The 15399-nt window shown below is 50.5% G+C and overlaps 1 protein-coding gene across 1 annotated transcript in view; it reads left to right on the forward strand.

Moving 5' to 3' along the window:
* The first annotated feature begins 4538 nt into the window (after positions 1-4538).
* slc29a3 (solute carrier family 29 member 3) overlaps positions 4539-15399 on the forward strand; it is a 55112-nt gene continuing 44251 nt past the window's right edge. Inside the window, 2 exon segments of the mRNA XM_031799297.1 lie at positions 4539-5100; positions 13874-14466. Of these exon segments, the coding sequence (XP_031655157.1) occupies positions 14350-14466 (117 nt within the window). The 5' untranslated portion in view covers positions 4539-5100; positions 13874-14349.

Genomic DNA, 15399 nt, shown 5'->3' on the forward strand with positions numbered 1-15399 from the left:
CCTAGTGGTTAGAGTGTAGGGATGGCAGGTAGCCTAGTGGTTAGAGTGTAGGGACGGCAGGTAGACTAGTGGTTAGACTGTAGGGACGGCTGGTAGCCTAGTGGTTAGAGTGAAGGGACGGCCGGTAGCCTAGTGGTTAGAGTGTAGGGACGGCAGGTAGCCTAGTGGTTAGCGTGTAGGGACGACAGGTAGCCTAGTGGTTAGAGTGTAGGGGCGGCAGGTAGCCTAGTGGTTAGAGTGTAGGGACGGCAGGCAGCCTAGTGGTTAGAGTATAGAGACGGCAGGTAGCCTAGTGGTTAGAGTGTAGGGACGACAGGTAGCCTTATGGTTAGAGTGTAGGGACGGCAGGTAGCCTAGTGGTTAGAGTGTAGGGACGGCAGGTAGCCTAGTGGTTAGAGTGTAGGGACGGCAGGTAGCCTAGTGGTTAGAGTATAGGGACGGCAGGTAGCCTAGTGGTTAGAGTGTAGGGGCAGCAGGTAGCCTGGTCGTTAGAGTGTAGGGACAGCCTAGTGGTTAGAGTTTAGGGGCGGCAGGTAGCCTTCCTTCTCCTCAGTTATTGGAGTAGCAGGTAGGGCGGCTGGTAGCCTAGTGGTTAGAGTGTAGGGACGGCAGGTAGCCTAGTGGTTAGAGTGTAGGGACGGCAGGTAGCCTAGTGGTTAGAGTGTAGGGACGGCAGGTAGCCTAGTGGTTAGAGTGTAGGGACGGCAGGTAGCCTAGTGGTTAGAGTGTAGGGACGGCAGGTAGCCTAGTGGTTAGAGTGTAGGGACGGCAGGTAGCCTAGTGGTTAGAGTGTAGGGGCGGCAGGCAGCCTGGTGGTTAGAGTGTAGGGACGGCCTAGTGGTTAGAGTGTAGGGGCGGCAGGTAGCCTAGTGGTTAGAGTGTAGGGACGGCCTAGTGGTTAGAGTGTAGGGGCGGCAGGTAGCCTAGTGGTTAGAGTGTAGAGACGGCAGGTGGCCTAGTGGTTAGAGTGTAGGGGCGACAGGTAGCCTAGTGGTTAGAGTGTAGGGACGGCAGGTAGCGTAGTGGTTAGAGTGTAGGGACGGCAGGTAGCCTAGTGGTTAGAGTGTAGGGATGGCAGGTAGCCTAGTGGTTAGAGTGTAGGGGCGGCAGGTAGCCTGGTGGTTAGAGTGTAGGGACGGCCTAGTGGTTAGAGTGTAGGGGCAGCAGGTAGCCTAGTGGTTAGAGTGTAGGGACGGCATATTGGTTAGAGTGTAGGGGCGGCAGGTAGCCTAGTGGTTAGAGTGTAGGGGCGGCAGGTAGCCTAGTGGTTAGAGTGTAGGGGCGACAGGTAGCCTAGTGGTTAGAGTGTAGGGACGGCAGGTAGCCTAGTGGTTAGAGTGTAGGGATGGCAGGTAGCCTAGTGGTTAGAGTGTAGGGACGGCAGGTAGCCTAGTGGTTAGAGTGTAGGGACTGCAGGTAGCCTAGTGGTTAGATTGGTGACGTTGGTATGACGATGTGTTAATTACACACAGTCGTCACGCAGGCGTTGGTATGACGACGTGTTAGTAACACGCAGCCTTCACTCAGGCGTTAGTAAGGCGTTCAATGGTAGGCGACAGCCACACAGTTGTACGGTTGCCTTGGCTTAATTCTGTCACTTATCACCCCCCATACTCCCCATCTTTCAGGTAGATTTCTATGGAATGCTGTTTGGGTCTTTGTGTGTCAAAAAAGAAACACACGTCAAATAACAAAATTCTATTGTAGAAGGTTGTGTGTGCTGAATTTGTGTTTACAATACTGAGTTGGTAATAAGGCATTATTTGTTCAACCAAATGGGAAAACGTCTGTGCTGAGGCATTTGAAATCAGAGCGGGATCAAAAATGTTTGCAAATATCTTTGATACAGATGTTATTCGAAGCTTTCGCTTGATACCTAGCTCGCACCAATACAACCAGCCTGAACACAATGACCAGTAGAAACGGCAGTCATTTTCATTATTCTTAGCAATGATTTAGGAATCCATGTGAGTAAGTATTAGCTAGTTATTAGCTAGTTAGCCACTTGTTGTTCTCCTATTGAAATCGAACTTCAGTTCATGAAAATAACTACATTAGCTAGACATCTACCCTGTTGCCCAAAGCTAACATTATAAGCAGCCAGCTAGCTCCAGTTGGCTAGTGAGACTTGACCGGACTGAGTTGTGTTATGAAGCTAGCCACAATAGTGGAATTTGCAGTTTGCCTTCAAAATCAAACTCAGTCTGCTCAATAAAAGAGAAGGGGGAAACAGTCCATTCTCTGTGGACACATTAAATGACGCGTGCATATGACATCACTAACAGACGAGTCATGACACACAGTCGCGCTCCACTTGACTCAGTCCATTCTCTGTGGACACATTAAATGACGCGTGCATATGACATCACTAACAGACGAGTCATGACACACAGTCGCGCTCCACTTGACTCAGTCCATTCTCTGTGGACACATTAAATGACGCGTGCATATGACATCACTAACAGACGAGTCATGACACACAGTCGCGCTCCACTTGACTCAGTCCATTCTCTGTGGACACATTAAATGACGCGTGCATATGACATCACTAACAGACGAGTCATGACACACAGTCGCGCTCCACTTGACTCAGTCCATTCTCTGTGGACACATTAAATGACGCGTGCATATGACATCACTAACAGACGAGTCATGACACACAGTCGCGCTCCACTTGACTCAGTCCATTCTCTGTGGACACATTAAATGACGCGTGCATATGACATCACTAACAGACGAGTCATGACACACAGTCGCGCTCCACTTGACTCAGTCCATTCTCTGTGGACACATTAAATGACGCGTGCATATGACATCACTAACAGACGAGTCATGACACACAGTCGCGCTCCACTTGACTCAGTCCATTCTCTGTGGACACATTAAATGACGCGTGCATATGACATCACTAACAGACGAGTCATGACACACAGTCGCGCTCCACTTGACTCAGTCCATTCTCTGTGGACACATTAAATGACGCGTGCATATGACATCACTAACAGACGAGTCATGACACACAGTCGCGCTCCACTTGACTCAGTCCATTCTCTGTGGACACATTAAATGACGCGTGTATATGACATCACTAACAGACGAGTCATGACACACAGTCGCGCTCCACTTGACTCAGTCCATTCTCTGTGGACACATTAAATGACGCGTGCATATGACATCACTAACAGACGAGTCATGACACACAGTCGCGCTCCACTTGACTCAGTCGCGCTCCACTTGACTCAGTCCATTCTCTGTGGACACATTAAATGACGCGTGCATATGACATCACTAACAGACGAGTCATGACACACAGTCGCGCTCCACTTGACTCAGTCCATTCTCTGTGGACACATTAAATGACGCGTGCATATGACATCACTAACAGACGAGTCATGACACACAGTCGCGCTCCACTTGACTCAGTCCATTCTCTGTGGACACATTAAATGACGCGTGCATATGACATCACTAACAGACGAGTCATGACACACAGTCGCGCTCCACTTGACTCAGTCCATTCTCTGTGGACACATTAAATGACGCGTGCATATGACATCACTAACAGACGAGTCATGACACACAGTCGCGCTCCACTTGACTCAGTCCATTCTCTGTGGACACATTAAATGACGCGTGCATATGACATCACTAACAGACGAGTCATGACACACAGTCGCGCTCCACTTGACTCAGTCCATTCTCTGTGGACACATTAAATGACGCGTGCATATGACATCACTAACAGACGAGTCATGACACACAGTCGCGCTCCACTTGACTCAGTCCATTCTCTGTGGACACATTAAATGACGCGTGCATATGACATCACTAACAGACGAGTCATGACACACAGTCGCGCTCCACTTGACTCAGTCCATTCTCTGTGGACACATTAAATGACGCGTGCATATGACATCACTAACAGACGAGTCATGACACACAGTCGCGCTCCACTTGACTCAGTCCATTCTCTGTGGACACATTAAATGACGCGTGCATATGACATCACTAACAGACGAGTCATGACACACAGTCGCGCTCCACTTGACTCAGTCAATTTTTTTTATTATGGGAAATATTTCTTATACATTGAAACATATAAAACACATCATTGAAGATCCATTAAATACTGCATTTCTGTACATGTTATTTTAGGTTGTTTTTTTTTCTGCGTTGATTAGCGTGTTTAGATTCAATTCACAAGCATTACTATCTTGCCTTTGGAAGAGGATGGTGGAGGGAATCACCCAGACTAACTTGGCTCTGTCTGCTCAGTACCCAAGTGCTCCTCAGAGTTATCAGACTCCAAAACATCCACGTTGCTTTGTTTTTAGTAGGTTGACTGGTACAATAAATGAGGGCTGTACAGTATTCATTCACAATACACGGGTATTACTTTTCTAAACCATCGCTAACAAAATATGCGGTCCCACATTGCCGTATACTGTTGAATATGAGTACTGCACGATTAATCCATACACTCGTGGATACATTGTTAATACCTGCGACGACTGCTCTGAATTCTGGGGTCCAGGCAGTATCACATCCGGCGGTGATTTTTGAGTGCCAGAGGTGCGGCGCACAATTAGCCCAGCTTCGTCCGGGTTTGGCCGTCATTGTAAATAACAATTTGTTCTTAACGGACTTACCTAGTTAAGTAAAGGTTAAATAAAACAAAACATTTTAAACAATACTCTGGTCTCTGTAGTCAGGAACTTGAGAGAAACACAGCGAGGATGGTTTGGTTTCCACTAGTTACCACAACTACGAAGTGTAAAATAAAAAAAATCGTCAAAAATGTATATTAACAAAACATAGCTTTTTGGTCTTAAATTATGGTTAGAGTTAAGCATAAGGTTAACATTGTGCTTATGGTCAGGTTTCAAATCTAATTTTAAGAAGCTACATTTAAGAAAAGGGCGGAGTTTATAACTCTGTGGCTGTGGTAACTGGTGACGACCGACTACTGAGACAACAATAACACAAGTCAGATTCAAGTCTGACTTTTACATCGGATTCAACCTATTCTGACCAACAACATCAGCGAATGTGTGCTTTCTTTCTCATGTTGATTGATGGGTGACACGCGTCGAATAGTAGGTGAGTATTTGATGCTACGTGGATATCGATCAGGGATATTTGTTTTCTTGAGTACACACCGCACATTGGTTGGTGACTGACGGTGTATTCTGAACGTTTCAAGAAATCTGTTCCATGCGGTGTTACCGGTTTGATACGTTGTACCATGGATTCAATCAAACGAATGATGAAGGGAGTGTATAAAGGTTACTAGATTGCTGTTGCAGTCTGGAAAGGCAGGCGAACCGGTTGAATTACTATTGTGTTTGGGGGATAGATGCGTTATGAACAAATATAGCCACTAAACTCGTGATCACAGTTTCAGACTAGTCAATCTCAGGCTGATGTGATTGTGAATTAGCCTAGTCGATGCATCATCTTACCGCAGCAGTTGTGCGAAACACAGAACTAGAATTAAAGTCGTGATTCTATTTAAATGCCTGCCAACACGTGATACTTACGGATGCAGGATCAGCACTTTTACAATCCTATAGTCCTCTCTGGTTGACTGGCTCATCAAAAAAAGAGGTTGCAAAATTCTTGTTTTGCAAGAAAATAGCAGAACGGAAGACCGCATCATTTAATCACATCACACCTATAACTGTATGAGTGACATTGGTTCACTGGAAAAAAGTATTGTGGCTTCATGTGATCTGTCTGGTCACGTTTTCATTGAAATCGGTTAACCCAGAACTAAAAGCTTGCGTAATTTGGTCAGATGCTTCGTTATGTTTAAGTAGTCTGTCAACGAGAGATAACGTTTTCATAAACTCCCTAACTGTAGGCTGGCTACTTTCATTTACATGGGCTGGTGTCGTCCTAGTGGGTCTGGCACAGTCAAGGACATGGGGACAGACTCACAGTCAAGGACATGGGGACAGACTCACAGTCAAGGACATGGGGACAGACTCACAGTCAAGGACATGGGGACAGACTCACAGTCAAGGACATGGGGACAGACTCACAGTCAAGGACATAGGGACAGACTCACAGTCAAGGACACGGGGACAGACTCACAGTCAAGGACATGGGGACAGACTCACAGTCAAGGCATTGCCACGGGGACAGACTCACAGTCAAGGACATGGGGACAGACTCACAATCAAGGACATGGGGACAGACTCACAGTCAAGGACATGGGGACAGACTCACAGTCAAGGCATAGCCACGGGGACAGACTCACAGTCAAGGCATAGCCACGGGGACAGACTCACAGTCAAGGACATGGGGACAGACTCACAGTCAAGGACATGGGGACAGACTCACAGTCAAGGACATGGGGACAGACTCACAGTCAAGGACATGGGGACAGACTCACAGTCAAGGACATGGGGACAGACTCACAGTCAAGGACATGGGGACAGACTCACAGTCAAGGACATGGGGACAGACTCACAGTCAAGGACATGGGGACAGACTCACAGTCAAGGACATGGGGACAGACTCACAGTCAAGGACATGGGGACAGACTCACAGTCAAGGACATCGGGACAGACTCACAGTCAAGGACATGGGGACAGACTCACAGTCAAGGACATCGGAGACTCACAGGTCAAGGACACGAGGACAGACTCACAGTCAAGGGAACATGGTGACAGACTCACAGTCAAGGACACGGGGACAGACTCACAGTCAAGGACATGGGGACAGACTCACAGTCAAGGACATGTGGACAGACTCAAGTCACAAGTCGCAAGGACACGGGGACAGACTCAGCAGTCAAGGACATGGGGACAGACTCCAACGAATCAAGGGACAACGGGGACAGAACTCACAATCCAAGGACATGGGGAACAGACTCACAATCAAGGACAAACGGGGAAACAGACTCACAGTCAAGGACATGGGGAACAGACTCGACAGTCAAGGACATGGGGACAGACTGCACAGTAAGGCATTGCCACGGGGACAGATCACGTCATGGACACCACCCAGACTCACAGTCAGGCATAGCCACGGGGACAGACTCACAGTCAAGGCATAGCCACGGGGACAGACTCACAGTCAAGGCATAGCCACGGGGACAGACTCACAGTCAAGGCATTGCCACGGGGACAGACTCACAGTCAAGGACATGGGGACAGACTCACAGTCAAGGCATTGCCACGGGGACAGACTCACAGTCAAGGACATGGGGACAGACTCACAGTCAAGGACACGGGGACAGACTCACAATCAAGGACACGGGGACAGACTCACAGTCAAGGACACGGGGACAGACTCACAGTCAAGGAATAGACACGGGGACAGACTCACAGTCAAGGACACAGGGACAGACTCACAGTCAAGGCATAGCCACGGGGACAGACTCACAGTCAAGGACACGGGGACAGACTCACAGTCAAGGCATTGCCACGGGGACAGACTCACAGTCAAGGACACAGGGACAGACTCACAGTCAAGGCATTGCCACGGGGACAGACTCACAGTCAAGGACATGGGGACAGACTCACAATCAAGGACATGGGGACAGACTCACAGTCAAGGACATGGGGACAGACTCACAGTCAAGGCATAGCCACGGGGACAGACTCACAGTCAAGGCATAGCCACGGGGACAGACTCACAGTCAAGGACATGGGGACAGACTCACAAGTCAAGGACATGGGGACAGACCTCACAGTCAAGGACATGGGGACAGACTCACAGTCAAGGACATGGGGGACAGACTCACAGTCAGGACAAGGGGACAGACCACAGTCAAGGACATGGGACAGACTCACAGTCAAGGACATGGGGGACAGACTCACAGTCAAGGACATGGGGACAGACTCACAGTCAAGGACAATGGGGACAGACTCACAGTCAAGACATGGTGGACAGACTCACAGTCAAGGACATGGGGACAGACTCACAGTCCAAGGACATGGGGACCAGACTCACAGTCAAGGGACATGGGGACAGACTCACAGTCAAGGACATCGGACAGACTCACAGTCAAGGACACGGGACAGACTCACAGTCAAGGACACGGGACAGACTCTACAGTCCAAGGACATGGTGACAGACTCACAGTCAAGGACATGGGGACAGACTCACAGTCAAGGACATGGGGGACAGACTCACAGTCAAGGACACGGGGACAGACTCACAGTCAAGGACATGGGACAGACTCACAATCAAGGACACGGGGACAGACTCACATCAAGGACATGGGGACAGACTCACAATCAGGACACGGGGACAGACTCACAGTCAAGGACATGGGGACAGACTCACAGTCAAGGACATGGGGACAGACTCACAGTCAAGGCATTGCCACGGGGACAGACTCACAGTCAAGGACACGGGGACAGACTCACAGTCAAGGCATAGCCACGGGGACAGACTCACAGTCAAGGCATAGCCACGGGGACAGACTCACAGTCAAGGCATTGCCACGGGGACAGACTCACAGTCAAGGACATGGGGACAGACTCACAGTCAAGGCATTGCCACGGGGACAGACTCACAGTCAAGGACATGGGGACAGACTCACAGTCAAGGGACACGGGGACAGACTCACAATCAAGGACACGGGGACAGACTCACAGTCAAGGACACGGGGACAGACTCACAGTCAAGGAATAGACACGGGGACAGACTCACAGTCAAGGACACAGGGACAGACTCACAGTCAAGGCATAGCCACGGGGACAGACTCACAGTCAAGGACACGGGGACAGACTCACAGTCAAGGCATTGCCACGGGGACAGACTCACAGTCAAGGACACAGGGACAGACTCACAGTCAAGGCATAGCCACGGGGACAGACTCACAGTCAAGGACATGGGGACAGACTCACAATCAAGGACACATGGACAGACTCACAGTCAAGGCATTGCCACGGGGGACAGACTCACAGTCAAGGCATTGCCACGGGGACAGACTCACAATCCTAGATTCAGATCATTCAGGTGAGAAAAAACATCACCCAGATAGACCAGTCGTGTGAGAAACTGGTCATCATGCAAGCGGTCAGAGAAGTGAAAATGATGGTCAGTAAAGAAAACTTTAAGCTCATCTCTCAAATTTTACCGTACCTCTGGGGAACCAGGTCAAAACCATTTGGGAATAGCTGCTCTATAACCATCAGCTGAAATAGTGCGATGTCCAGATCCAAAACCAGATTGGTGAAATGGTGCGATGTCCAGATCCAAAACCAGACTGGTGAAATGGTGCGATGTCCAGATCCAAAACCAGATTGGTGAAATGGTGCGATGTCCAGATCCAAAACCAGACTGGTGAAATGGTGCGATGTCCAGATCCAAAACCAGACTGGTGAAATGGTGCGATGTCCAGATCCAAAACCAGATTGGTGAAATGGTGCGATGTCCAGATCCAAAACCAGATTGATGAAATGGTGCGATGTCCAGATCCAAAACCAGATTGATGAAATGGTGCGATGTCCAGATCCAAAACCAGATTGGTGAAATAGTGCGATGTCCAGATCCAAAACCAGATTGATGAAATGGTGCGATGTCCAGATCCAAAACCAGATTGATGAAATGGTGCGATGTCCAGATCCAAAACCAGATTGGTGAAATAGTGCGATGTCCAGATCCAAAACCAGATTGATGAAATGGTGCGATGTCCAGATCCAAAACCAGATTGATGAAATGGTGCGATGTCCAGATCCAAAACCAGATTGATGAAATGGTGCGATGTCCAGATCCAAAACCAGATTGATGAAATGGTGCGATGTCCAGATCCTAAACCAGATTGATGCACATTTAGAATAGAATGAGAAGTTTAAAAAGTTATTAGCTGAGAGTTCTCCAAGGATTCTAAATCTTTGGAAAGACAAAAATAATTGGTGAATTGACAGAAGTCAGAAGGATCTCCTCTTTTATGGGGAAGAGGACATAGGAAGAGGACATAGGAAGAGGACATGTGAAGAGGACATGTGAAGAGGACATGTGAAGAGGACATAGGAAGAGGACATAGGAAGAGGACATATGCTGCTTTCCAGATCTTAGGGAGGGGGGGGGGGGGGTTCAAAGATTTAACTACTTTCCAGAAGTTCGCTGGATTCCAACCATTCTCCTACATAGTGTGAGACTTTCTTCTTGTTTTATCCAGTCAAGGACAGATGAAACAATTTCAACTGTGGTAGAAGTTAGGACTGTCTTTAACAGTTAACTGTGGTGTTAGTCTACCTCTGTGTCTATATAGACCTGTCTTTAACAGTTAACTGTGGTGTTAGTCTACCTCTGTATCTATATAGACCTGTCTTTAACAGTTAACTGTGGTGTTAGTCTACCTCTGTGTCTATATACAGTTAACTGTGGTGTTAGGTCTAGATAGACACAGAAGTAGACTGTCTCAACTAGGGAGGAGAGGTAGTTTTCACATTCCACTGTTAAGTGGAACACAAGCAGCTATGTCTAATGCTCTCTCACTTCTAGCCTAACTGTCTGTGACATTATTTACCATGGTGTTACACACACACACACGCACAGACGTATGTCTATAAGTATCTGAGTGGTAGTGTTGTGGGTCATGTGCTGATGTCAGGGGTCACGGTCATCCTGAACTTCCCGGTTTATAAGTGTGGAGGATACGTGTGTGTGCTCCTGTTACATGGTACAGATAACAGCACTATATTCTGTACTATAACTGTCATGGTCGTTGTCAAATGCATTCATGTGAGCTCTCTCTTCCCCCTCCCCTCGTCTCCTTCCTCTCTCTCCTTCCTCTCTCTTCCCCCTCCCCTGTCTCCTTCCTCTCTCTCCTTCCTCTCTCTTCCCTCTCCCCTGTCTCCGTCCTCCTCTCTCCTTCCTCTCTCTTCCCCCTCCCCTTCTCGTCCTCTCGCTCCTTCCTCTCTCTTCCCCCTCCCCTGTCTCCGTCCTCTCGCTCCTTCCTCTCTCTTCCCCCTCCCCTGTCTCCGTCCTCTCGCTCCTTCCTCTCTCTTCCCCCTCCCCTGTCTCTGTCCTTCTCTCCTTCCCTCCTTCCTCTCTCTTCCCCCTCCCCTGTCTCTGTCCTTCTCTCCTTCCTCTCTCTTCCCCCTCCCCTGTCTGTCCTCTCTCTTCCCCCTCCCCTGTCTCTGTCCTCTCTCTTCCCCTCCCTGTCTCTGTCCCCCTCTTCCCCTCCCCTGTCTCTGTCCTCTCTCTTCCCCTCCCCTCCCCTCTGTCTCTCTCCTCTCTCTCCCCCCTCCCCTCTCTCCTTCCTCCTCTTCTCCCCTGTTCTGTCCTCTCTCTCCTTCTCTCTCCCCCTCCCCTGTCTCTGTCCTTCTCTCCTTCCTCCTCTCTTCCCCCTCCCTGTCTCTGGTCCTCTCTCTTCCCCTCCCCTATCTCTGTCCTTCTCTTTCCTTCCTCTCTCTCTTTCCCCTCCCCTGTCTCTGGTCCTCTCTCTTTCCCCCTCCCCTGTCTCTGTCCTTCTCTTTCCTTCCTCTCTCTTTCCCCTCCCTGTCTCTGTCCTCTCTCCTTCCCCTCCCCTGTCTCTGTCCTTCTCTTTCCTTCCTCTCTCTTCCCCCTCCCCTGTCTCTGTCCTCTCTCTTCCCCTCCCCTATCTCTGTCCTTCTCCTCTCCTTCCTCTCTCTTCCCCCTCCCCTGTCTCTGTCCTTGTCTCTCTTCCTTCCCTTCCCCCTGTCCTCTGTCCTTGTCCTCTTCCCCCTCCCCTGTCTCTGTCCTTGTCTCTCTCTTCCCCCTCCCCTGTCTTGTCCTTGTCTCTCTTCCCCCCTCCCCTGTCTCTGTCCTCTTCTCTCCTTCCTCTCTTCCCCTCCCCTGTCTCTGTCCTCTCTCTCCTTCCTCTCTCTTTCCCCTCCCCTGTCTCTGTCCTCTCGCTCCTTCCTCTCTCTTCCCCCTCCCCCTGTCTCTGTCCTTGTCTCTCTTCCCCCTCTCCTGTCTCTGTCCTTCTCTCCTTCCTCTCTCTTCTTCCCCCTCCCCTGTGAGTCTGTCCTCTCTCTTCCCCTTCCCCTGTCCTCTGTCCTCTCTCTTCCCCCTCCCCTCTCTCCTTCCTTCTCTCTTCCCCCTCCCCTGTCTCTGTCCTCTCTCTCCTTCCTCTCTCTTCCCCTCCCCTGTCTCTGTCCTTCTCTCCTTCCTCTCTCTTCCCCCTCCCCTGTCTCTGTCCTCTCTCTTCCCCTCCCCTATCTCTGTCCTTCTCTTTCCTTCCTCTCTCTTTCCCCTCCCCTGTCTCTGTCCTCTCTCTTCCCCCTCCCCTGTCTCTGTCCTTCTCTTTCCTTCCTCTCTCTTTCCCCTCCCCTGTCTCTGTCCTCTCTCTCCCCCTCCCCTGTCTCTGTCCTTCTCTTCCTTCCTCTCTCTTCCCCCTCCCTGTCTCTGTCCTCTCCTCTTCCCTCCCCTATCTCTGTCCTTCTCTCTCCTTCCTCTCTCTTCCCCCTCCCCCTTCCTGTCCTTGTCTCCTCTTTCCCCTCCCCTGTCTCTGTCCTTGTCTCTCTTCCCCCTCCCTGTCTCTGTCCTCTCTCTCCTTCCCTCTCTCTTCCCTCCTGTCTCTGTCCCCCTCGCTCCTTCCTCTCTCTTCCCCTCCCCTGTCTCTTTCCCTCTCTCCTTCCTCTCTCTTCCCCCCTCCCCTGTCTCTTTCCTCTCTTCCTTCCTCTCTCTTTTCCCCCTCCCGCTTTCCCCCTCCCCTCTCTTCCTCCTCCTCCTCTCTCTCTTCCCCTCCCCTGTCTCTGTCCTTCTCTCTCCTTCCACTCTCTTCCCCCTCCCCTGTCTCTGTCCTCTCTCTCCTTCCTCTCTCTCTTCCCCCTCCCCTGTCTCTGTCCTTCTCTCTCCTTCGTCTCTCTTCCCCTCCCCTGTCTCTGTCCTCTCTCTCCTTCCTCTCTCTCCCCCTCCCCTGTCTCTGTCCTCTCTCTCCTTCCTCTCTCTTCCCCTCCCCTGTCTCTGTCCTTCCTCTCCTTCCTCTCTCTTCCCCTCCCCTGTCTCTGTCCTCTCTCTCCTTCTCTCCTCTCTTCCCCTCTCCTCTGTCCCTTCCCCCTCCCCTGTCTGTCCCTCTCTCTCTCTCTCGCCCCTCTCCTCTCTCCATCTCTTCCAACCAACTCCTCCTCTTCTCTCTCTCCTACTCCTCTACTCTCTCCTTCCTTCCTCTCGCTCTTTTTCCCCCCTCCCCTGTTCTCTGGGTCCTTCTCTCTCCTTTCCTCTCTCTTCCCACGCCCCTGTCTCTGTCTTCTCTCTCCTTCTCTCCTTCCCCCTTCCCCCTCCCCCTGTCCTCTGTCCCTCTCATCCTCCTTCATCTCTCCTCTCTTTCCCACTCCCCCTGTCTCTGTCCTTCTCTCGCCCTTCCTCTCTCTCTTCCCCTCCCCTGTCTCTGTCCTCTCTCTCCTTCCTCTCTCTGTTCCCCTCCCCTGGTCTCTGTCCTCTCTGCTCTTCCTGCTCTCTTCTCTTCCCCCTCCCCTGTCCTCTGGTCCTTCTCTCTCCTTCTCTCTCTTCCCCCTCCCTGTCTCTGTCCTTCTCTCTCCTTCCTCTCTCTTCCCCCTCCCCTGTCTTCTGTCCTTCTCTCCTCCTTCCTCTCTTCCCCTCCGCCTGTCTCTGTCCCTTCTCTCTCTTTCCTCTCTCCCCCTCCCCTGTCTCTGTCCTTCTCTCTCCTTCTCTCTCTTCCCCCTCCCCTGTCTCTGTCCTCTCTCCTTCCTCTCTCTTCCCCCTCCCCTGTCTCTGTCCTCTCTCCTTCCTCTCTCTTCCCCCTCCCCTGTCTCTGTCCTCTCTCCTTCCTCTCTCTTCCCCTCCCGTGTCTCTGTCCTCTCTCTCCTTCCTCTCTCTTCCCCTCCCCTGTCTCTGTCCTTGTCTCTCTTCCCCCTCCCGTGTCTCTATCCTTGTCTCTCTTCCCCTCCCCTGTCTCTGCCCATACTGCCCTGGTCCCCAGTGTCAGCCTGACTACCCATACTGCCCTGGTCCCCAGTGTCAGCCTGACTACCAATACTGCCCTGGTCCCCAGTGTCAGCCTGACTACCCATACTGCCCTGGTCCCCAGTGTCAGCCTGACTACCCATACTGCCCTAGTCCCCAGTGTCAGCCTGACTACCCATACTGCCCTAGTCCCCAGTGTCAGCCTGACTACCCATACTGCCCTAGTCCCCAGTGTCAGCCTGACTACCCATACTGCCCTAGTCCCCAGTGTCGCCTGAGTCTTTCCCCCACACTATGGACCTCAACCTTGGGTAGAGCAGTCCTACACACCCCTGGAGAAACATTCCACCCTCTCTCCTTTCCTCCCTCTTCCCCCTCCCCTGTCTCTGCCCTTCTCTCTCCTTGTCTCCTCCTCTCCTCCTCCTGTCCCTCTCCATCCCTCTCTCCTCCATCCCTCTCTCCTCTCTTGTCTCCCTCTTCCCCCTGTGTGTGATGATGGCTGATGGTACAGAGTCTCTACAGGCCAGTGTAAACTCCTACTGGGCAGCTTCTCCCATCCACGCCTCCGCTATGTCTGACGAGGAGACCGAGGGACAGGACACTGATGAGGTAAATGTCATCAACAAGTTTCAAGATGTGTTAGTTGTGTGTATATATATATACAGTGGGGCAAAAAAATATTTAGACAGCCACCAATTGTGCAAGTTCTCCCACTTAAAAAGATGAGAGAGGCCTGTAATTTTCATCATAGATACACTTCAACTATGACAGACAAAATTAGAAAAAAAATCCAGAAAATCACATTGTAGGATTTTTTATGAATTTATGTGCAAATTATGGTGGAAAATAAGTATTTGGTCACCTACAAACAAGCAAGATTTCTGGCTCTCACAGACCTGTAACTTCTTCTTTAAGAGGCTCCTCTGTCCTCCACTCGTTACCTGTATAAAAGACACCTGTCCACAACCTCAAACAGTCACACTCCAAACTCCACTATGGCCAAGACCAAAGAGCTGTCAAAGGACACCAGAAACACAATTGTAGACCTGCACCAGGCTGGGAAGACTGAATCTGCAATAGGTAAGCAGCTTGGTTTGAAGAAATCAACTGTGGGAGCAATTATTAGGAAATGGAAGACATACAAGACCACTGATAATCTCCCTCGATCTGGGGCTCCACGCAAGATCTCACCCCGTGGGGTCAAAATGATCACAAGAACGGTGAGCAAAAATCCCAGAACCACACGGGGGGACCTAGTGAATGACCTGCAGAGAGCTGGGACCAAAGTAACAAAGCCTACCATCAGCAAGGGCATTGAAGATGAAACGTGGCTGGGTCTTTCATTATGACAATGATCCCAAACACACCGCCCGGGCAACGAAGGAGTGGCTTCGTAAGAAGCATTTCAAGGTCCTGGAGTGCCCTAGCCAGTCTCCAGATCTCAACCCCATAGAAAATCTTTGGAGGGAGTTGAAAGTACGTGTTGCCCAGCAACAGCCCCAAAACATCACTGCTCTAGAGGAGATCTGCATGGAGGAATGG

This window comes from Oncorhynchus kisutch, linkage group LG20 (genome assembly GCF_002021735.2).
Source record: "Oncorhynchus kisutch isolate 150728-3 linkage group LG20, Okis_V2, whole genome shotgun sequence".
Lineage (NCBI taxonomy): Eukaryota > Metazoa > Chordata > Actinopteri > Salmoniformes > Salmonidae > Oncorhynchus > Oncorhynchus kisutch.